The sequence below is a fragment of the Phoenix dactylifera genome, chromosome 15 (genome assembly GCF_051530095.1).
Source record: "Phoenix dactylifera cultivar Ajwa chromosome 15, Ajwa_hap1_PhDact_Kaust_v1.1, whole genome shotgun sequence".
Classification (NCBI taxonomy): Eukaryota; Viridiplantae; Streptophyta; class Magnoliopsida; order Arecales; family Arecaceae; genus Phoenix; species Phoenix dactylifera.
In genome coordinates, this window is record NC_143204.1 from 18,820,440 (window position 1) to 18,844,297 (window position 23,858).

At 44.6% G+C, this 23,858-nt stretch overlaps 2 protein-coding genes across 2 annotated transcripts; both read left to right on the top strand.

The window, feature by feature from the left end:
• The first annotated feature begins 10,133 nt into the window (after positions 1 to 10,133).
• On the top strand, positions 10,134 to 11,388 carry LOC103712541 (ethylene-responsive transcription factor ERF109-like). Its single transcript, XM_008799092.6, has one exon. The coding sequence runs from the start codon at positions 10,156 to 10,158 to the stop codon at positions 10,906 to 10,908; it is 753 nt and encodes a 250-aa protein (XP_008797314.6). The 5' UTR covers positions 10,134 to 10,155; the 3' UTR covers positions 10,909 to 11,388.
• A 5,934-nt stretch (positions 11,389 to 17,322) lies between these two features.
• LHCA5 (photosystem I light harvesting complex protein 5) lies at positions 17,323 to 23,074 on the top strand. The gene is made up of 6 exons (XM_008799042.6): positions 17,323 to 17,690; positions 17,802 to 17,934; positions 21,874 to 21,986; positions 22,139 to 22,243; positions 22,411 to 22,499; positions 22,581 to 23,074. The coding sequence occupies exons 1-6, from the start codon at positions 17,461 to 17,463 to the stop codon at positions 22,721 to 22,723; spliced, it is 813 nt and encodes a 270-aa protein (XP_008797264.4). The 5' UTR covers positions 17,323 to 17,460; the 3' UTR covers positions 22,724 to 23,074.
• The last annotated feature ends 784 nt before the right edge of the window (positions 23,075 to 23,858 follow it).

Here is a 23,858-nt window from a genome sequence, read left to right on the forward strand (position 1 = left end):
CATTTTGAGCTCACCGATTCTCCTGATTATCTCATGGTGTCAGGTTTATTTCTCCTACCCTGACCACGGTCAGGATGCCCTGCCACAACGGGATGCCCCGATTCGTCGGGATGGCCCGAGACGTCGGATATGAGTTAGCGGTCCTCTCTGACCGGACGAGCTCGGCTCGTGCTCCATCGGCTATGAGTTAGCGGTCCTCTCTGACCGGACGAGCTCGACTCGTGCTCCATCGGCTATGAGTTAGCGGTCCTCTCTGACCGGACGAGCTCGGCTCGTGCTCCATCGGCTATGAGTTAGCGGTCCTCTCTGACCGGACGAGCTCGGCTCGTGCTCCATCGGCTATGAGTTAGCGGTCCTCTCTGACCGGACGAGCTCGGCTCGTGCTCCTACCCTGAGACGTCAGGATGCCCCAATATATTGGGATGCCCTGCCACAACGGGATGCCCCGATTCGTCGGGATGGCCCGAGACGTCGGATATGAGTAGCGGTCCTCTCTGACCGGACGAGCTCGGCTCGTGCTCCATCGGCTATGAGTTAGCGGTCCTCTCTGACCGGACGAGCTCGGCTCGTGCTCCTACCCTGACCACGGTCAGGATGCCCCGAGACGTCAGGATGCCCCGAGACGTCGGGATGCCCCGAGACGTCGGGATATGAGTAGCGGTCCTCTCTGACCGGACGAGCTCGGCTCGTGCTCCATCAGCTATGAGTAGCGGTCCTCTCTGACCGGACGAGCTCGGCTCGTGCTCCATCAGCTATGAGTAGCGGTCCTCTTTGACCGGACGAGCTCGGATCGTGCTCCATCGGCTTCAGCCAACGAGCTCGGCCCGCTCTTCATCATTGGATTTCTCTGCCGACGTCCCCAAGAACGGAGTCCGAGCAGAGAAGCGTCTTCAGTCGTCTCGGCGCAAGGACGCACACGGTACAAGGTACCCATTTATTTAATGTTTCTACATTATCTATTCTGTTCTCGGACTTCTCTCTGCCGATGTCCTCCAAGAACGGAGTCCGAGCAGAGAAGCGTCTTCAGTCGTCTCGGCGCAAGGACGCACACGGTACAAGGTACCCATTTACTTAATGTTTCTACATTAATCTCTCTATATTGTCTATTCTATTTTTGGATTTTTCTGCCGACGTCCCCAAGAACGGAGTCCGAGCAGAGAAGCGTCTTCAGTCGCCTCGGCGCAAGGACGCACACGGTACAAGGTACCCATTTATTTAATGTTTCTACATTATCTATTCTGTTCTCGGACTTCTCTCTGCCGATGTCCTCCAAGAACGGAGTCCGAGCAGAGAAGCGTCTTCAGTCGCCTCGGCGCAGGGACGCACACGAGCTTCTCTCTGCCGATGTCCTCCAAGAATGGACACCGAGCAGAAGAGCGTCTTCGATCGCCTCGGCGAAGAAGTGCTCATGACACCAGCACAATATTATACTAAGTCCGGCGAATCCCCGTCACGAGCTGACGGGCATTCGACCCATTCGTTGGAAACGAATCTGGTCCGCCCCGGCAACGCGAGGATCGAAACTCGCTAACTTCGCTGAAGGTCAAGTCCTGGTGACCGCCTTAGGGCTCGGTCGAGTCCTGGACTAGGCTCAGAAAAACTCTCCGAGCCCAAATCCTTGGTATAAACACAAGCGTTGCTATACCACTGGTTGAAGGACCGGGCAATGGAGCTCGGCAAGCTAAACTTAAACTCAAACCCTGTGGCGGAAAAAGCTGAGGCCTTGGAGCCCATATCCTCGGAACCTAAAGTGGATCCGAGTAGGAAAACTTGGACTACGACAGACGAGTTTCCAAAACAGAAATGTATATTCATTTCAAAAAGGCCCGTAGGCTAAGTACAAAATTCGGGTTTGGCCCTTACAAGTACGGGAGGCCATCCCGACTTTACAAAACGAAACAAAAATTACACTAAGGCCCGCTCCCGTCCACTTCGGCTTCGACAGTGTCGGGAGCGGCGGGCTCAGCAGTCGGGACCTCCTCGGCCTCGGCAGCGATGGGAGTAGCCTCGGGGGCGGCTTCGGTCGCCTCGGCCTCCAGAGTCTCTGCCTCCGCATCCGGCCTTTCGACCCCTGCTCCCGGTTGGAGCAGGTTCACATCGAAATCCGGGAGAAGCCGCCGCAACTGGTTACGGAAGTCCCGGAAGCCTTGGATTAGCCCGTTCACGCCCTCCTCTTCTAGGAGGTCGCAGAACTCCCGATTCGCGAAAGAGAGCCACCGCGCTCTGAGCCTGCTCCCGAGCCTCGAGCTCCCGAGCCTCGTGATAGGTGGCCTTCTTCTCGAGGGTTTTTATTTCCCGCTCAAGCTCCGAATGTCGGAGGCGGGCATTCTCCACCTCCTGCTCGCGGGAGGCCAGTGCTTGCTCGATTTCGGCCAATCGAGCCTCAGCGGCGCGCAGCTCGGACCTCGCCGACGCATGCGCACCCTTTTCCTCATCGAGCTCGGCGGTAAGAGCTCGAATTCTTCCCTCAGATGCTCCGACCTTTTCTTGGAGCACCTGTCGTTCGGCCTCAGAGGCCTGGTACTTCGCCTCGGCGGCCGTGTACCTCGTCTGGGCCTCGTCGTACCCGCGCTGGCACCTTCGGGCCTTCTCCCGGTATTCTTGAACAAGGTGCATCAGCATCTCCGTCTCGTGCAAATGCTGTAAAAGAGACGAAAAGGAAAACATAAGACGCCACAAATAAAAAATCTATACAGATTACACAGGTGGAAAATTTTACTTACCCGGACGGCGTTGCAGCGGGTATAGTCCATGAAAGCATTATAGCTCATGGACTGCATCATTGCCCGGTCGGCTGGGAGCAGCGCGACCCGGAATATCTCCAGCGCTACTCGAGGGTTTTTGAGGGCTGAATCACCCTCGAACACCGACCAGGTGGGTGCAAGGGGCACCCGTCCCCCCGAGCCCGATGGGCCCGGAAGGCCAGCATCGGCTGGCCTAGGTAGAGCCGACCCCGAGGCTCCCTGACTGCTCCCCGGTTCGGAGCTAGGGGGCTAGGGTCGGACGAGCGGCCGATCAGATCGCCGCACAACTATAGCGGGGCGTGCAAGCACGGGACCCGCTGAACTCCTCCCCTGGTCGGCAACTGGAGCGTCCTGCCGACCAGGAATCTGCGCCAAGGGCGCCGGACATGGGGGCGCCATCGAGGCTCCTCTGGAGCCCGAGCCTCCAGAATCCGCGCCCTCCCTCCGACCAGCTTCGGGGCGCGCGGGCTGAGAAGGACCCGCCTCGGAGCGAGCGGGGCGAGAAGGACCCGCCTCGGAGTGAGCGGGCCAGGAAGGACCCTCCTCGGTCACTGCTGTCGCTGGGGCCTTGGAGGTCGCCGAGACCTTTTGCCTTTTTCTCGGCTCGGTCGGCTCGCCCGAGAGCTCGGCTGCCCTCTTTTGGAAGCGGGCGTAGAGGACTTCACTTTTCGTCACCATCTTTGCGATATCTGCAAAGGCAAAAAGGATTAGAACATTAGAACAGTAAGAAAATAAATACACCTTGAAATTACCCTTACCATGGGGACGCGCCGAGCTCAAGCCCACGTTTACCAAAGCGTCCTCACATATGAGGCCGTTCAGTAAGATGCTGTCCCCGAGGCTGCGGATGGCGTCGAAGATCCCCTGCTCACGCTGAGAAAGTCTGGGGGGTTTGTTGATGGCCTTGAGCTGAGCCGGTCCCCACCTGGGGTCAAACCCCCAGGACTGTGCAGAACCAAGGAAGAAGAATTTCTCCTTCCAGCCATGAATGGATGAGGGGGCACCATGAAAAAGTGGCCGACCCACCCGAAGGGCGATGTACAGCCACTCTCCGTCTCCCGGATTCGACTTAAAGATAAAAAGTCGCCGGAAGACGCTGACAGAGGTCGGAATCCCCTGCAGTAAACACAGGGACAGAAAACCGACCACCGTCCTCCAGGCGTTCGGGGTGAGCTGCACCGGGACCAACTGGCACACCGTTAGCAGCTCATTCACGAAGCCGTGAAGAGGAAATCGGAGGCCGGCCCAAAGCGACTCCAGATGCACTCCGATCCGGCCTACCGGAGGATAGGTTATTCGATCCCTCCGCCTGGCGGGCTCCAAACGGAACCCGTGAAGAGGGAAGAACCACTCTTCGGTCATCTCGACCTCCAGGACACTCATGGTGGACTCAACTTCGCTAGGGACAGAACCCATTGCAAGAGAAAAAGAAATCAAAAGAGGAGGGGAACCTGGGGAAGATGCCGGAGAAAAGGGACTTCGGTCTGAGGAAGACTGGAAAAATAAAAAGCTGGAAGCAGAAGGCAATAGAAAGAGGATAGAGGGCCAGGGGAGAGTTTAAATAGACCTCCCCAACGGCCCGGATCAGCGAGAAAAATGCTGCATCCTGTTTAGATGGCGACGCGTGTCGGTCCAAAAGACAAAGCGATGCATCTAATTAGGGCTAGCGCTTCGGACGCCGAAACGCCACCATCGGATCGTGCGGCCCCATCATGAGCCCACGACGCGAGGACGCTTCGCAAGAAGTGTCCCAATAATGAGACTCCTCGGGTAAGGAGAGACGCCGCCTATTAAAGGCATCTCGAAGCGCTCGATAATTCAAAATGCGCAACAAATTAAAATTTTCGAAATCCGTAATGCCCCAACTAAAGCTACTTCCCGCGCTCCAGCTGGTAGCCAACTGGAACTCGGAAGTCGGGGAGTAGTGTTGGGGGAAAAACCCCAAGTCATATCGCCACGGAGGTGCTCGGCTAGAGAGCGCCGACCGGAAAGGCGCTCGGCCAAAAGGCGCCGACCAGAGAAAGCGCCAAGAGGCGCCCAACCGAAATAACCAAGTAGGGATGCTCGGCTAGAAAGAGCCGACCAGCGGGCGCCGACCAAAGAAGCGCTCAACTAGAAAGCGCTGACCAGAGACAGCGCCAAGTAGGGGCGCTCGGCTAGAATGTGCTCGCCCAGAAGGCGCCGACCAGGAATACTCAAAAGCAACCCCGCCACAGGGTGCCCCATTGGGCGACCAGCTCGGCTCGGCACCCTTGCCGAGCCGATGCCTTCACCAAATGATTCAACTCTCGCTTGACCCTCTAAGGGACCTGACAACTCCACTATAACCTGTCGCTATCTTCAAGCCATCAAGGCATAAGATCTCCGCAGGTATTCAGCACGACCTGCCATTAATGCACGAGGCTCCCTCAAGTCTCCGATGCACTCAGTCATTTAATGAACACGGCCCAAGACGATCTCCGGATCACTGAACCATCAGAGCGTATGGCTCTCCCTGACCGCCGGTTCATTTGGTAATAAATGCACTTACCATCCACGGACCCCAGGCCCACCACGGCCGGCGGTTCAGCCACTTCAACAGGTCCGATCGACCGTGACAACTCCCTGATTCCGGTCTGATCCGGTCCCGTTCTCCATCACGCCATTAATGGGCCAAATCGTGCCCAATTATTACAGAACGGGACAAACCTACTGTCACCTCCCAGGTAACCAAATCCTCCTATAAAAGAAAACCTGGGGGGAAGAGGAAGGGGGACTCGGACTGGACTCGGACTGGGCTCTGGTAACTAGACTCTGGGGTCTGGACTCTGAGGAATCTCAGGACCCTCGGGACTGAACCCTCTTGGACAGCACAGATACAATGGATGACATCATCTTCTTCATCTTCTTGATCTAATCTAAATATTCTGGCTGTCTTCTCCACAGACTTTCTTCCCTGCTCTCTCCACATATTCGCCCCCTCTGACTTAGGCATCGGAGGGCCGGCGCCGGGGAGCCCGGCCACCGGTTCTTCCTGCAGGACTCGCACCCCACAGTGGAGGACGCGACCAGCCGGCGCACCGTCGACCACCCTTCCAGCGGCGGAGCTCTGCCCCTCCAGGAGGACGCCACCAGTCGGCGCGCCGTCGATCACCGCCCCTGCGGCGGAAGCCCCTCCTTCCCCGGCTTCGCGGCGGCCCCCGGGTCCAATTTCCAGCAACAGGTTGGATCCACCCGATCCGGACCCGGACCCAGACCCGACCCCACCCATTTTTTTGCTTGATGTTATTTATAATTATATAGTAGAACTTTGAATATGAATATACCCGGACCCGAACCCAACCCGAACAAAAAACCAGGTTGGAATGGGGTCACTCAAGACCTGATCCGACTCGACCCATTTGCAGCCCTTTATACAAATTTATAGAGATATCACATATAAAAGCTAATAGTCCATTCACTTTTACTTTTCCTCTCATTTTTTGTTGTCCACCACATGTCATAATTTCTGCAGCATATTTGGTCTTTCGAGTTGGTTGTCCAAATTCCATGCAACGGGGATTTCAACCCATACCATCCCACCTCACTAGCTTAAGCCAAAGCTCAGCTCTAGGCAAACTGAGTTGTAGCTCGCAGAACCAGGCTCCTTAAATCAAGGATCAAAGCGTACTGCGTGTGGAATCGAAGGCCTACTCCTTACCTGAAGTGACGAGGTGTTACCATCCGAACCAATGTTTGATGGTTAGCAAAATCTTTATCTCAAATAATATCTTAGTTTATATATATATATATATATATATAAGACAAAAGAACATGAAGATATGTGGCTGCATGGTTGTAAATATTTTGTGACAGTCATTATTTTAACCCATTGGTATCCCATAATTCATAGCAGAGGATACAATGACACGGCCACGATCAGTTGGATGTATGGAAGATGTCAAAAATCACCTTCAAGATCCGGCTCAATTCGCCAGTCTGGTATAAAACCAAGTGGTAGAAGGGTCTGATTAATACCATTAATCCTGTCATGTACCATATCAAACTTTGCCCATCCCATTAAGCTGATAAAATGAGTGGAGATTTGACAAGTGATAAGTAGTCTTACCATGGATGCATTCCGAAAAATGCTCTGATAATATAGAAATCTCTGAAAAATGGTCGAACAGTTATGTCGAAGGAGAGAAGAAAGAAAGGGATTTAGGTTCAACAAAGAGCCGGATACCGTTTCTGGCAAAGGCATTTGAAAAGATAAGAAGTTTCCAAACGGTATTCGGAGATGAAGCGGAGAGAGAAAGCCCTCGTCCCTCTGTTAGGTAAGTCGGGGGTATAGATTCTCCACTTCTTATTCATGTTTTAAGACAGAAAAATCAAATTTCTTAAAAATCTTTATCGTGCAATAGAATTAGTACAACTCCAATAGGAAAATTATGCACCCGCTCTGTAACTCCCATGAGTCAGACTTTTGTGCTTATTGTAGCATTTGTGATGCATAAATTATATGTAATTATTTCTTTCTTGATGAAAAAATAAAGAAAAAAATAACACATAGGTGTAATTTTTATAACCAAGAGACCATTGTCGTGGTACTACAAGTGTGAATCAATACTCCTTCACTGATTGATGCTACTGCATGCCTAATGTAAGACTGAAATCATGCTTGCCGTGCATAATATATCAACGTAGACGCGTCCCACAAAAGATCATTGAGACTTCGGATTTTATTGGACTCAGGGTGGCTTTTCTTCAGTTTGGGCCAAGGTTGAATAGAGAATTGCAGGCCAAGCCTGGGATTGCCTCCAGCCCAGTTTAGCCAGTTAAATTTGCATTACTGGATGCTAGTCCTTTTATTCGCCCCTACTTTAACGAAGTCTAGCAGTTGTGAACCCAAATTAAATAAAGAACCAGAAGAAGTATAGCTCCAGTGTTAATAGATATGTTATAGAAACTAATGAAAAAGCTCTTGCTCTGTTCAATCTTCAATAAAAGGGGAAAGGTTTTCAGCACTAGAGGTTTATCTCCTTTTTAGAACAAACCTTTTGAGGATTTCGTGATAGTCGCTGTTTGCACCATAAATCCAAATATTTGTTTGTTTTTTCCATGGAACATCACGTATTAGAATCATTGCTCACAATCTGCTAGCTCTTGTAACAAGGTGCAAATTTTATAGGACTTCGCTGAAGGTGAGAAATGTGGTGGTAGAGGCCAACCTGTTCGTGCATAAGGCCGAAGGAACAAATGTTGGTAAAAAATAAAAATGCCTACGGTGCATGCCATTTAACAGGGAAGGTCACTACTTGTTCTCTTTATGACTTAAAAAATTATATGGTGCATGCCATTTACTAAGTACCATTCAGAATACTTGAAATCAATTTTAATAGATGTCAACAACCTTATATAAACAAGTATACACAACATCACAAGATCAATATCTTACAAAGATAAAGGCAGCAGGACTAACATTATGCTTCAAGAAGACTACGTCAGCTTCTTGATCAGCAGAGCCTTTGTATGACTTTGCAAACTCCTGTTCTACGTACTTGCTGCTGCCGCAAGACGTGCCATAGAAATCCACCACAACGAGCGATCCTCGGTCTTGAATTCTCTGACACTGCTGGAAAGAGCTCGGCACTGCCCTTGTCATCATCAAGTACTCCTCCTGGTGATTAGTCTTGCTTCCCCTCACCTCAATTTTTTGTTGTTTGGTGTGCTTACATTTTATTTTTTGTGTTCATGTTCTTTGGACTTTGGTGACTCTTATCTCACTTGGCTGTAGCTATGCCTTTCAATTTTGTTTAATGGTTCGTCACTAATTGTAGCTTGTAAGGTATTTGATAACCGAACCTCTCAATTGAGAGCATTTAGCATCTACGATTTATCTTTTTCTGCAGCTAAAAATATTTTTTGTTTGAATAAAAGGTGCAAAATTGCTTCGATTCGGGCTTGATTAAGTAGGGCCGATGGTTGGGTTGATTGGGTTGGATTGGGCTAGATTTGGTGCATCCAAGACAAAGACTTTATTTCATCCTATGACAGCTTGGGGTTGTCTACATGACTACATAAGCCATATATAGATACCCAGATCAATGACTTGATCCATTTCGAGAGGTGCTTAAATCATTGCCTGCTAGTTCCCCCAGAGTCATGCAGGCCATGTTTCATGGCCTGTTAGGCCATTCATGTCCTAGCACTCAGGGCATCTTTGTAGGGCAAATGACCTCATCATTTGAGTCGAACACAAGATTTTTAATCATGTTCCTCTAAGGTCCCTATTGATAAAGTCTTCTTCTTATTATTATTATTATTATTATTATTATTATTATTATTATTATTATTATTATTATTATTTTGCAATAGTACCAGATAAATTGGATGGTGATCGTTAGCAGGGCATTCACTCCTGAATGAACAAGTCTGTACTGTAATCAGTTAGAAGACCAATTAACTCTCATGGTCCGCACATGTAGTCAAATTATGTTTTCTTCATTTACTTATTTTCTTAACCAAAATGATATGATTAGATGCATGGCATGGGTTAATTTAGGGGATATAACAGATTATATAATTTTTACTTTGGTGTGTGTGTTTTTTTTTCTTTTTTTTACATGTAAAAAATCATCTTATGCAATAATTGCAAATAAAAACCCGTCTTTTTTTTTTTGATTTGCAGTTCATGACAATTCTTAACCTAGAAATTCCCCAAATAGAATCCCAAATTAACTTTGTATTAATTATAATAAAAACCCGTTTTTCTCTCACTCATCCTCTTGGAGCTTCCGCACAACCGAAATTAACTGCTCTTTTAACCTCCACTATCCCAAATTAATTTGTTCTATATGGATTCGTGTGGACGCGGTCTCATCAGAAATTATCAGCAGCGAATTTACTTCGTTGACCTTATATATCTATATATGTGTGTGTGATTGTATGTACGGCACGGCGTTGGCCGTTAGACTAAGGAAGGTCCGATGACAAGCTGGCATACTAGAAGGTCAAAACATCCGCGTATATATACATGTATGCATACATGCATGTGCTTCTGACCGAGGAAAGCCCCCTCACAAGCTGGCACACCACTCTTCGCATCTCATTCAGGGTTTGACCGCGATGCCATGCTTTCCAGACGGTCAAAGCGCCCGCGTGTGAACCCATGTCGCGCGCTCCCTCTCCCTCTCACGCTCTCTCCCTGGCTGACGAGTCAGCGACCTGAGATTGGCCGTCCAAACTACTTCGCCATCCCGACAAACGGCATCCCCGCGCTTTTTCTCTCACATTTTCCAAGTGTCAAAGGTTCCCCAGAATCTAGATTCTAGAATAATCAAAGCCGTTTTCGATCCGCGTGTCTTTCCACCTGGCAGTGTTCCCCTCGCTTTATAAACACCGTGCTACCTTCGCACTCCCAGCTCCACTCCAAACTCAGACGGACACCCAGATGGTTCTGAAGCGAGTCCTCAGTTTCCATTCTCAAGTTCCCAGCAGAACCCACCGCCAGAAGAAAGAAGGAGACTTCGAGATGTCGCCGCCCCTCCCCTTCTTCTCCCGGCTCACCCACGAGCAGGAGTCCGCCATCATCGTCTCCGCCTTCTTACACGTCATCTCAGGCGGCACCACTCCGCCACCCGAACTGCCGCGCCCCGACACATGCTTTCTCTGCGGCATCGACGGCTGCCTGGGCTGCGACTTCTTCGTCTCGGCGGAAGAGGCGGCGACGACGGTGCAAGCGGAGGCGGTAAAGGCTGACAGCGGTTGGCCAAGGAGGAGGAAGAAGAAGAACAAGTACAGGGGAGTGAGGCAGCGGCCGTGGGGGAAGTGGGCGGCGGAGATTCGGGATCCACGGCGGGCGGCGCGCAAGTGGCTAGGCACGTTCGATACGGCCGAGGAGGCGGCGCGGGCCTACGACCTCGCTGCGATCGAGTTCCGAGGCGCCCGGGCGAAGCTCAATTTCCCGGTCCCGGAGCAACTGCCAGCCGAAGAAGCTGATGCTCGTGGAGATAATCCCCAGACCGCGGCTCCTTCGCCCTGGGATCAGCAAGGGCGGCAGAACGAGCATGGTGTGCAGCAAGGGGGAGCACGAGATCAGGGGCAGGAGATGGGGGAGTTGTGGGATGGGCTCCAGGATTTCATGGCGCTGGACCAGGGCGAACTCTGGATGGATATCGGAGCCGTCCGTCCACCTTTCTCCTAGCAGTCGTTGGAGTCCATCACACATAGATTCTTTTATTGATTGTTATTTCTTAACTCTTTCCTATTTTTGTGTAACAATAATAATAGAACAAATTAAATTACATTCTCGTTTGCAAAAATATTACAAGGATTTGGATTTTTTTAATTTTCTTTTGCCACGTGTCGACTCGAGCTCCACATTGGCCGCGTCACGTGGGGCCTAGCCGACTGGTCAGACGAATAATCGCTGGCAAGTAAGCGGGAAATTAGAAGGATGACTGGGAGGCGAGAAGGCGATAACCCCCACGCCGTTCTAGAAGCAGACCGCCGCGCCACCCAATTTAGGGTTTCAAAAAGGGTCTGAAAATTGGGTCAGACAGGTGGCAGCTCTTTCTGCAAGGAAAGGAACAAAATTCCGAAAGAAATTGAAGTGGTTTGGCCTGCAGGAACCAGGGGATGTGATGGGGGAAATTTGGTGAGGCCCAGATTAGATCAAGTTAGAATAGTATTACATGAACGACTTAACGTTGGATCACGCTTGCCCTTGAGTCTTTCCTTGGCTTGCTGATAAGTGATTCTATTTTATATGATCAGCTTCAATGTTGATCCAATTCAATCCGACTCGATACGGCATCCAGTAAATTGTACACCTATGAGATCATTACGGGCATGTGCTTAGTTCTGTATCAGTTGGCAGTTATAGATTAAGAGAGTTTGAATACTTGTATGGAATCATAAAAACTTAAATAATATATTCTACCTAGCTTTTTAGTATGAGATCCTGTGTTTGTGGCTGGCTTTGATTAGATTTGGACTCTTAGTTTGACGAGAATAACAGAACTTAAATGAGAAAAGTATATGAGAACTTGTATATATGTATATTTCATCCAATATCAGTTGCTTGTATTGAAGATCTTGGATATTTATACAAGGCTAAGGAATCTAAATAATACCTTCCGGGTATACCTATTGAATGTGCTCCTAGGTTGTTACAATTCCAAAAAACCAACTTAAAAAACCATCACTCCACAACCACTTTTAAAAAACATCACTTTATCCTAATGACTAAACTCAACCCGTCTTGGCCGATCCAAATAAAGCTTTGTTCTCATGGCTAGAGTCGAATCAAACTCTGACCAATGCTAGGCTCTTACAAAGATTAAGCAAACAATGTTAGCTCACGCCCCACCTAAATTAAAAACTCCTTAACCTAAGTCCCAACTAAAAGAAAATTGGGAAAGAGTGAGGTTTAAAGGTTGCGTTAATTTTTGCCATCTCCAGTAAAAAAAATTGACTATCCATGCAAGACATCTGGTAGACTTTTCAACCATGCTGTACTAAGTCTATTAAAGAACTTTAGAAATGGATCAAGTAAGGGTCCGCAAATTGGAGATCTTTTTATTAAAACATTTTTTGATCCTTGAATTAAGTGAATTAAACCCAAATAAAATCTACTAATTGAGCTTTGCTCCGCCAAAATACCTATTTGGCCCTTAAATAAATCAACTTAAACAAAGAACATGTTGCAACTTATGGTTGAAAATCATGTTTCTCGCATGTTTTGTTATTTAATTAATGTGAGGCCTAATAGTCCCACATCGGAAAGATTCATTCCGGAGCCTGGGCATATGAAGCGGGTGTCTCCAAATCCTGCAAACGCATTTTGGGTGGAAAATAAAACCGGGGAAGGGTGAAGGACGCTTGCGTGAAGCCCCAGAACCGGACAATATCTGGCAGGGGAGCCTCGTGTTCCCCCCTCATGTGGCCCCCACGTGAGGCACTACGTGCCTCGCAGAGACGGGGGCGTGACATTTGGTATCAGAGCGGACCCGGCCCATAACCTATGTGGACTAGGGGACACTGCAGCACGGATCTATTGGAGCTGACCACGGGCTGATCGTGGTGTTTGTGATTATATTCGAATGGATTTGAACCCTTAGCATGACGAGAACGTCAGGGCTTGAACGGAGGGAGTATGTGAGGACCCGTGCGGGCGTGTGTTTAGTCCCACATCGGTTATTCACTGGGTAGATCTTGGGTACTTATACAGGATCAAGGAACCCAAATAATACCTTCCGGCTAGCTATTTTGGGTGAGGTCCTGGGTTGTTACAAATGGTATCAAAGCCGAGGACGGCTCTTGTCCGATGGTGGAAAGGGTGTGAGGCCCAATAGTCCCACATCGGAAAGATTTGTTTCGGAGCCTGAGCATATGAGGCGGGTGTCTCCAAATCCTGCAGACGCGTTTTGGGTGGAAAATAAAACCGAGAAGGGGTGAAGGACGCTTGCGTGAAGCCTCAGAACCGGACAATATCTGGCAGGGGAGCCCCGTGTTCCCCCTCATGTGGCCTCCACGTGGGCACTAGGTGCCTCACGTGCCTCGCAAAGGCGGGGGCGTGACAATTAAACTGGATAAAACTTTATGACCTAGAATATACCCATCTGATTCATGAATGATCAAGAGTATACCTAAGTAAAACCCATTTATTCAAATTTATTATGCCAAACAACTATTCTTGTACCGAAATAAAGCACCTATCTAGATGCTCCACCTTTTAACCTGGATAACTTTCAGGAGTTATTCAGATAATCCAAATAAAACCATGCTGCCATAAAAAATGACTGAATAGGTATGCTCAGATTTATTCAGTTTTTTGTTCCTATGTTATTAGCTCAAACTTATTCCCATTCATATAATTTTAATAAAACTTCCTAGAACCAAAAGCATCAAAATGTTATCTTCTTCGTTGTTCTGGAATTAGCACTAAGAAAAGTGAGACAAAGGGGTCCTTTCTGATTCCGACAGGACAAGAACGTAGGCCCCGAAAAGAGCGACAACTCAAAACGTGCTCTTAGAAGCCCAGTAAAGTCCCAGCGTGTTTAAGCTTCCATAAATAAATAAATAAATAAAAAGCTACTCGCGAGTGACACGAATCTTCTGCGAATCAATGCCTCTTCTAATCACGGCAGCGTTAATTAAAAGATTACACAAATAAACATGTTTATTGCACATGGCGTTAAACTCGTTTAATTCACGATGCCGATGGAGAGAGGCTGCAAATTGTATACATGTGACCTTTTTATTTTATTTTTATTTTTCCTTAGATGGATGGTTCACGCCATTCTACCATAAATATATCCAAAAAAAATTATAAAATTATTTATCAAATCGGTCCATACAATATCATCCAAATAGTCCACGAAGAAGACCATCTAGTTCACAGCCTCGTTCATCTTATGGTAGACGTACTTCGCATGCACTATCTATTACTGAAAGATGTACTTTCTTTCGTGGCTAACTCTCAGAAGGCATGATTAAAATAATAAAAAATGTATCTGTTTTTTATGTATTTTTTTGGCACTTTTGCTAATCTGGTTTTATTAACATGTGAATTAAACAAAAATTACGTGATGCATTTGGCACGCCAAGAAACATGCTATTAGTGCTTCGATTATACTATGCTAATAATTAATTAAATATCAAAAGGTATAAAATATTGCTTTGAAGGTTAAACATGATAGAAATGGATTAAACAAATTTTAAAAAGTTTAAACTTATTTTAAATGGGTTACATGAGTCGAATTATGATCCGACTCAAGTACTAAATGGATCAAAATGAATTAAATAAGTCAAAGATCTAAACTTAAATCCGACTCGATAGATTTAGATAACTAATAATTTCTTCACAGAAAGTCAAGAGACAAAAACGACCAAGCCAGATAGAGATAGCTCATTCGACTGGAAGAGAGAGGGATCCCATATGAGCTCACTCACTCAACCATTAGATAGAGAAGCAAGCATTTCTGCTAGAGTTCGGATGGGGAAGAAAGACTAAGGGATAGATGATGAGGCTCCCTATTCTCCAACTTATTGTCTATCCCTCCCTCCGATATCCGCTGCCCGACCTTTATTGTTCGTTCGCTCCTGACCGGTGTCCCCTCCCAGATGGTCGAGTTCACAAATAACCTTGAAGAGATCCGGACGAACCTTCCAACAAGCAGAATAAAAGTTGACCACAAAGCAATCTCTGTGGGAGGCTACTACCCACAAGGCCATCTCGGGCATGGGAAGGAAAGGTGACGGACAACGACTGAACTGGGGAGCCTAAACGGCATTGAATCTATTTATGACATAAACCTATTTATGTCAAACTCGAATGCTTAAAATAGGTCATTTGCGGATTAGGGTGATGGATCGAGTCACCAATTACCACTCCTAGTTCCGAAGATCCCATTGGTAGAGTTGGTAAGGTCTATATTAGTAGGTTCTAAGGTCTACTTTACTTGGTTAGTTGGTTCACTTGATATAAATACTAGTTTGTAAATCCAAATTTGCTGTCCATAAACGAGCCTAAGTCGACAAGATTGAGATTAAATATAATCTAGGTCTAATTCAATTACTTGCTAGGAATGAATTTGATCTAATTCAATTACTTGCTGGGAAGAAATTAGAGTTGAACTGAAATTTAGCTATGTTTAGTCAAAAGTAGTGGGATTTTTAAGATTGAAAATTTCTTCGCCCTGTAATTTCCTTATTGCCACATGGCATCGAGGTTTTCTTTGATAGCTGGTTGGGACTCCTAGCAATACCTTTTTAGAGTTGAATTTCACTTTTGGACATAAATCCTAGATCTTTTGTAGTTTAGTTTTCGTTGCTAAGGACATACCTAAATTGTATCCTAATTTCTAGATAAGAGGCATGCACCTTCATAACTGATGACCTTCACAATAAAGATTTTTTTAAAAAAAATCATGACATATATTGAATAACTGAACATGTAATATTAAATAGCCAAAAAAAAAAAATATCTAATGGAAGATCATTCAAACAGCTTGCAATTTTGCACTCAATGTGATGCTAGTGTAAGAGTGAAAAATAAAAAATTTACTCTAAAAGAGGCCACCGAATCCTCGTGAATCCTATCATGCACCTCATGCCACATGGAATAGAGAATTTAGGATTGGTTTGGGTTGCGGGAAGAGAAATGGGAAAAATTGGTTTGGTTTTTCATGAAATATAAAAATCTTAATTTCATGAAAAAACTATTTTTCCATCATGGGAATATAAAAAAGTCTAATTTTTACTGACTGAAAATTAAGATAATTTTTTTTCAAAAATATCTTTAAGATTTTAGATAGAATGGTGTAAGAGGGCGATAATTCCGCCCGAGTTGTTCGGGTTCGAAACGCGCGGGCGTTGATTAAATTAGGGGACCGGATGCCCCACGCCCGGCTGGCTCGTTGGCGATTATGCTTTCCTTCCACTTGTACCAAGGTGGCGCTGGAGTGACGTACCCACACGTGTGGCGATGAGCCCACGGATCGGAGAAGGCACGCGAAACCTGTGAGGACCCGTGCGGGCGTGTGTTTAGTCCCACATCGGTTATTCGCTGGGTAGATTTTGGGTACTAATACAGGATCAAGAAACCCAAATAATACCTTACGGCTAGCCATTTTGGGTGAGATCCTGGGTTGTTTTTAATGGTATCAGAGCGGACCCAGCCCATAACCTATGTGGACTAGGGGACACTGCAGCACGGATCCATCAGCGCTGACCACGGGCCAATCGTGGTGTTTGTGATTAGATTTGAATAGATTTGAACCCTTAGCCTGACGAGGACGTCAAGGCTTGAACGGGGGGAGTATGTGAGGACCCGTGCGGGCGTGTGTTTAGTCCCACATCGGTTATTTGCTGGGTAGATCTTGGGTACTTATACAGGATCAAGGAACCCAAATAATAACTTCCGGCTAGCCATTTTAGGTGAGGTCCTGGGTTGTTACAAATGGTATCAGAGCGGATCCGGCCCAAAATTTATGGACTAGGGGACACTGCAGCACGGATCCATTGGGGCTAACCATGAGCCAATCGTGGTGTTTGTGATTAGATTTGAATGGATTTGAACCCTTAGCCTGACGAGGACGTCAGGGCTTGAACGGGGGAAGTATGTGAGGATTCGTGCAGGCGTGTATTTAGTCTCACATCGGTTATTCGCTGGGTAGATCTTGGGTATTTATACAGGATCAAGGAACCCAAATAATAACTTCTGGCTAGTTATTTTGGGTGAGGTCCTGAGTTGTTACAAAACCTGCGACCTGTATCGAACATTCTCTGATGAAAGGGAGGTCTAGTGATAGGGCTGCTACACGGGTGGGCTGGTCCCTCCCCCTCCCCTCCTATTTTATATATATATATATATATATATATATATATATATATATATATATATATATATATATATATATATATATATATATATATATATATATATATATATATATATATATATTTTCCCTGCAAGTCATACAAGTGTTTTAGGAACTTCAACGGTAATCCATGGGTTACTCAAAAGAATTGGAAGAAAAAAAAAAAAAAAAAAAAACACGCTACCAGCTTGTAGAACATATGAAAATATCTGATCAACACAAGAGACCTGAACCGCAGTTGAGAAGGTTGGGAGTAAGCCGAGCCCGTACGCCCGCCTCCTATCATCCTTTCCTCTTATCCGTTACCCACAACCTCATAAGCAAGAGGCTTGGAGCCTGCGGCAGCTGCCGACTTTGCCTCTCCAAAAGCCATGGGCTTCACTCCCGCAGTGGTAATTACTTCTCGCGCCGGAGCGGCGGCGCCGGCCTTCACCACCACCTCCTGGAGCATCCCCTCCGCCCCCACGCTCGCCGGGAGGAAGAGGAGGAGCCGGTTCCTCCAGTTCTCCTCCCCACCACCATTGGCCAATCGGCTCTTGGCTCAAGCCCAGCGCGCCACCTGGCTTCCCGGCCTCGACCCACCTCCTCACCTCGATGGCACGTCTGTTCCCAGTCTCCTCCCCTCGCTTTTCTTCTTAAGTTCTATACACAATGCTAATTTCCCACTGACTTAATTGTTTGGATAAAAATTGTTTCTTTTTTTTTCGTAAAGGCTTGCTGGTGATTTTGGATTTGATCCACTGGGGCTTGGCGAGGATCGGGAGAGCCTAAAATGGTATGTCCAGGCAGAGCTCATTCACTGCCGCTTTGCGATGGCTGGCGTGGCCGGCATCTTGGTGACAGATGTATGCAACTGACTCTCATCTCTTTTCTTGGCTTGGAATTTTATCCAACTATTAGATTCATGGAAGTTGTTGATTTCTTAGTCCAGACTTATTTTTGATTTATGACTTGGGCGATGAAGTTCGCATAAGATTCACTTGCAGTTGCCTGATGATTTACTTTATGCTGTGGATTTGGTAAGTTTAGTTAGCCACCATGAGTGTCATATGGATGAGCACAGCTGCATGCTCTCTTTGGTTAAATTGTGCCATATTGTAATGATTTAATTTATATGAAGGTAAACTTTGCAAAGTTCCAATGCTACTAAGGATCAAAAATTTTCTATACTTGAGCCAGAGGAACCTCAAAAGAAAGATTGAAGCCACCTTTGGAGGTTGTGCCTTCTACAATGATACCATTTAATCCTTGGATCATATCTTTCTCAAGTGTAGATTTACTGGCTATATCTGGTCTCTGCTTTTGGCCAAACTAAACTTCCAGAGTGCACCGAACAATTTTTACACATTTTGGACTACTTGGAGATCTAAAGATATATCTGCATGGCCTTTGATCAGTTATGTGCTACTTTTCTATGGACTTATTGGAAGGAGATAAATGCAGGAATAATCTTAAACAAAGCTATTTTAGAAGAGGAAGTACTATATTTCAGCCTCAAACTTCATAATGACTGGTCTATCTTGTGTAATCAAAAGCAACTTCTCTATTTCTCTAAGGTTTGGTACAGCATATAAGTTGATGTATTTTCCCTTTTCTTTTGATTAGGCACTATCTAATCTTTTCTTGTCTTTCTCTCCTTTGTAATTCTCTCTCTTCCTTTAAATAATCTATAGGTAGTCTAGCCTCCTTTTCTTTATAAAAAAGATTTAGTTTATGATACAATCTCTAAAGGCAAGGTTTTTACACAGAACAAAGACTTTGACCGATATGTTAATTAACCATTAAAATGCGGGAATGAGGATTAGCAGGCTAACCATCAGACCCAAATGCCTTTCTTTCAATGGTAAGAAGACCCAAAAGCTTAAGTTGTAAGGAAAAGAGTTGACGATGTATATCAAACTTAGCGCAGGAAATATAATAATGCGATCAGGTAAGGGACTCAGAGTTGCAGCCTTTGAGCAGTCCCAGTAAATAGGAGTACTTGGGGATTGCTTTGCAGAAAATCGCTATTATTCATAAATTGGTTTGATGTGATGCAAGATTTGTGGATGGATGTGTTTTTGGCATAAACATTGGCAAAAGGACAAAGAGTACTGAAATACTTTTGAAAAGGTGTTGTTCAATGGTAAATGAATAAAAGCCTTCGAAAGCAGAAGTGAGTTCTGGAAAACAATGCAACCTGTAGAGCATTTGGGCTAGGACTATGATTATGTTTGCTTCATGAATTGAGATCCATTGCAGACGGAAGGAAAAGTTAGTATCCTTGTCCCTTTTGTAAAGCACACGAATTGAGATCCATTGCAGTGCGAAGGAAAAGTTTGTATCCTTGTCCCTTTTGTTAGTATTGTTGCTGTTGTTTTCTTGTTCTCATCATCATTGTCATTGTTTTTATTTTTGTTGATAGGTAACTCTAGAGTTCAAAATAGCACATGCATGATGCAAGAAAAGAAAATATTGAAAAATTCACTTGATAAAGGTAGGCTTCGAATGAGAACGATAAGCAATCACCTTCGTTGAAGCAAGAAAAAATAGATGATTCCAGTTGCTTGAGTGGGCCTAACTACTCAAGAAAAAGTATTTGCTTCCCTTGCCAAGGATTTATTGAAAGTGATTTGCAGCCAGTGGAAGCTAAAGCTAATTGGGTGGATATGAAAGTGAACGTGATACAGGAGTTCTCTTAGTGGGATACATGATTTCTGTCTATTAACCTAATTTCACCATTTAACAAAATGAATAATCTAGCTTCAACACTTTTAGAAGGATGGGACCTGGATCCTAAGGGTTCGGTCATGTTCTAGGATACTTTATGATTCCAATGCAATAGCAACCCGGATTCTGGTAAGTACACTATCGATGGAGAAAAGAAGAAATCACTGAAATATTCTCGAAAAGTTATCAAATCCATTGTGTTTGGTCTTTCCAGAGTAAATGATCGACAGGAAATTGCAACCGGCATAGGAACCATCCTGAAGTTGATTACAAAGGCTTAGATGCAAAGAAATATGAGGATAGGAAAAGTAGAACAAATATGCAATATTTAAATTTAGTTGGCATTGATATTGCTGAATATGGAGGAATGCATAACTCAGAGAATAGAAGTACAGCATTTGCAAGAGGTTCTACAACAGTTAGGCTGCTGTACAGTGCTCCATTGGCAGGATAATGCTCTCAAGCACGATAAGCAGAGGGAGCAACCAGTGCGTGTTGTATGTTGAATAGGAATTTGAGAATGGAAAAGTCTTCTCAGAAAGAGAGAGAGAGAGGGGGGGGGGTAGGATCCTTCATGATGAGAAGACAATATTGCTCAATGTTACAAAGTGGGGGTCGACTTTTCATAGTGTGTCCTACAATTCTGCAACTTTGTGCAAGCAGCACAGAGAACTTTTGTGTGCATAGAAGTTGTATCATGAAAATTGTATCATCAAAAGAACATGGTATTAAGTCTGTCTTAAAAATTAAGAACCATTGAAAGCTGCATCATATACACAAAGTCATACACCACTAGCAGAATGGTTGAAAACAAATTTTGATGCCTGTTGAAGTACCACCTCCCAAAACTGAACAGGAACTCTTATCACATGGTAAATTGATGAATGCAAGGATAGGAATGTCTATTATGCTTTCTTGATTCATGATTGAAGCAGCCATAGAAGTCTTCCGTCTTTATTTCAGGACTCTTAACAATTACCAGAAGTAATGGACTAGATAGAAACAAGTTTAATAGAGCTCTTGCGCATGATGAAGATCTTATATTGCAAAAGCAATAGCGTAGAAACAGCTAATTAGCTCTATCATGGACACTGTTCTGTTATAGTATAGAAGCGGTTAATCTGTTCTATCATGCACATTTTTGTGTTATGTTCATAACTTTTTGGGAGAAAAATGGGTTTCCCTTAATTCATTTCATAGATGTTCATATTCATACCTTAATATATCCAAATAAATTTTATGAACAAAAATATCAACCAAGGTGAAAATTATATACCTAAATGGAATTTTTTGGTTGTTTTACATGTCAATGTCATTGCCTTAATATACTCTACATCATAAAATTATACCAAATGAAAATGACACATTCTATGTTGCATCATTCTCTCAAAAAAAGTTGGAGGACATCATCCTCTACGTTAATTTGGTTCTCCAATTCCTTTACCAGATATAGCGACCTGTTATTGTGGTTGTAATTTGAATTAGTTACAGTGATATTTTTCGAATTAAGGGAGGAACTTTCTCATCATATGCAAGTGCGGTTTAAAAGTTTTGCAGAACCCTATACTATGCTCTAATATTTCTCTTTCCTTCCAGACCTTGTCAATGCATATGTTATTGCTAGTAACACTATGGTGAATATTATACTGCTACAATTATTCAAAATTTCTTTCTGGAAATGTTCAAGATGATTTCAAGCGGGAATCAAAATAGCTTAAGATGGCCTCAAACAGGAAAAAGAAGAAAGAAACTGTTCTTAATGGAAAACCATGTAAATTGGAATAGTCTTGTTGGTTGGTTCTTTTATGTAGTAGATTAAATATAATGAAGTACAAAACATTAGGGTTCAATGTTATTCGTAGCTTAGACTAGGGATTTCATTTCACATCCAACATTTGTATGAATTAGAAACTGCTTCTCTTGCTTATTCTCCAATAACTGCCTTATGCAACTCATTTATTTTCCTTTCTCTCCCCCTTTATGAAACAAGTTTTTGTAGATGCTGTACTTCCTTCTAACTTCTTAATGGAATCATATGTCATCTAGCTCTAAATTTTGATCCTTTTTGCTCCTAGTTACTTCGTGTAACAGGAATCAGCAATCTACCGGTATGGTTCGAAGCAGGTGCTGCCAAATATGAATTTGCTAGTACAGGGGCGCTCTTCGTAGTTCAACTCCTCTTGATGGGGTAAGGTTCAGACTGCACGAACCATAGGCAAATGCATGGATTTAGCTTTGGGTCCATCAAAACATTAATCCTTATGATATAGTTAAAAAGCCACATGTTGGTAAGAGGGTTCCATTTTTATCAAGTTAACATCATTCTCCACAATATTTTAGATTCGTAGAGACCAAACGGTATATGGACTTCATCAATCCCGGATCACAAGCCAAAGAAGGCACCTTCTTAGGGCTGGAAGCTGCACTAGAAGGTCTAAGACCTGGGTAAGCATCGAACACCCTTGTCCCTCGCACTTAAAATTGGCCTAAAACTTATTCTGAAACAAGAATTTGCACCATTTCATGCCCTTATGGTGTCATCATATGTCATCAAGATATCCATTTCAGGTGGTTGGAAATTTAAACTTCTTAACTACTATAATTTCGTGCAGCTACCCAGGTGGACCGCTGTTCAATCCTCTAGGCCTGGCCAAAGACATCGACAGTGCTGATGAGCTAAAGCTAAAAGAAATTAAGAATGGTAATGCCACCAACTCTTTAGGGCAGCATGCTTCCTGTAATGAGATGCTTAGCTTCTTACAGAAATGTCGACTGTTCACAGGTAGGCTGGCCATGATAGCCATGCTTGGCATCTTTGTGCAAGCACGTGTAACTCACATGGGCCCAATCGACAACCTTTTAACACACCTTTCAGATCCATTTAAGAAAACTATCATTCAGACCCTCTCCAGCTCTGCTTCTTGAGAATAGGCTGCAGCTGTGAATGACTTGGTCACTGTAGCCAGATTCTTTGTTATTCTCATCAGCAGCTCTACCTTCGAAAGTAAAATGGAATGATGCTTGATTTCCAGAACATAAATCTTTTGACGATATGCGAAACTGATAAATTTTGGAATGCTGACTTGGTCACTGTAGCCAGTTCTTACACTGATTCTTTGTTATTCTCATCAGCAGCTCTACCTTCGAAAGTAAAATGAAATGATGCTTGATTTCCAGAACATAAATCTTTTGGCGATATGCGAAACTGATAAATTTTGGAATGCTGACTTGGTCACTATAGCCAGTTCTTACACTGATTCTTTGTTATTCTCATCAGCAGCTCTACCTTTACAAGTAAAATGGAATGATGCTTGATTTCCAGAACATAAATCTTTTGGCGATATGCGAAACTGATAAATTTTGGAATGCTGAAACGTATTATTTCAACGCTTCTTTGAAGCAAGAGATGGAAAGTGTTGTTTTTCATTCTTCCTTCTTCCATGAGATCTAGAAGCACTTCTTACAATAATCTGGCATTGTTTACTAGCCGGTTCGAAGATTTAAATCTGGAATTGTTTACCCTGATCCATTATACTTTTGGCAATTTTTTTAGATTTTTCTGATTTTAAATCTTCGATTCTAGCCAAATTATCTCCAAATATTCAACTTGTGGCTGTGTTTGTTGCGGTTTACTAGCCGGTTCAAAGCCTGGTTCAATGGTTTACCTGGTATCCTTGCTATATACAAAGAGAGCACTTCCACCGAAGGTCGTTTAATATAAAACTCGTGACCTCACATGATTGAAAAAGGAAAGAAGATTAGAACTCTAAATCAGACTCTTAATTTTCCGGTCACAAATTCGAAGAAAGCCAGCCTTTCCACAAGTCTTGGCTGCTTTTGTTTCCGTTTGAAGAACTCATACTGTCATGCTTTCAATGAGAAAAGCCTTTGATGATATATGGATCATAGCCATCTTCACAATTCAAAAAAGATAGAAAGAAACTTGAAGAAAAATTAATATTTTTGATAGTCATATGACAAAAGAAATCATGTTAAAAAAGAAATTTGGCACATATTTACACATAAAGAAGGAAAGTTAATCGGAAATTCAATCGTTCCA

Coding starts and splice junctions, on each gene's coding strand:
- LOC103712541 (XM_008799092.6), top strand. CDS start 10,156: ATGGTTCTGAAGCGAGTCCTCAGTTTCCATTCTCAAGTTCCCAGCAGA.
- LHCA5 (XM_008799042.6), top strand. CDS start 17,461: ATGGGCTTCACTCCCGCAGTGGTAATTACTTCTCGCGCCGGAGCGGCG. Junction 21,987..22,138: donor GTTCAACTCCTCTTGATGGG/GTAAGGTTCAGA, acceptor ACAATATTTTAG/ATTCGTAGAGACCAAACGGT. Junction 22,500..22,580: donor GCTAAAAGAAATTAAGAATG/GTAATGCCACCA, acceptor GACTGTTCACAG/GTAGGCTGGCCATGATAGCC.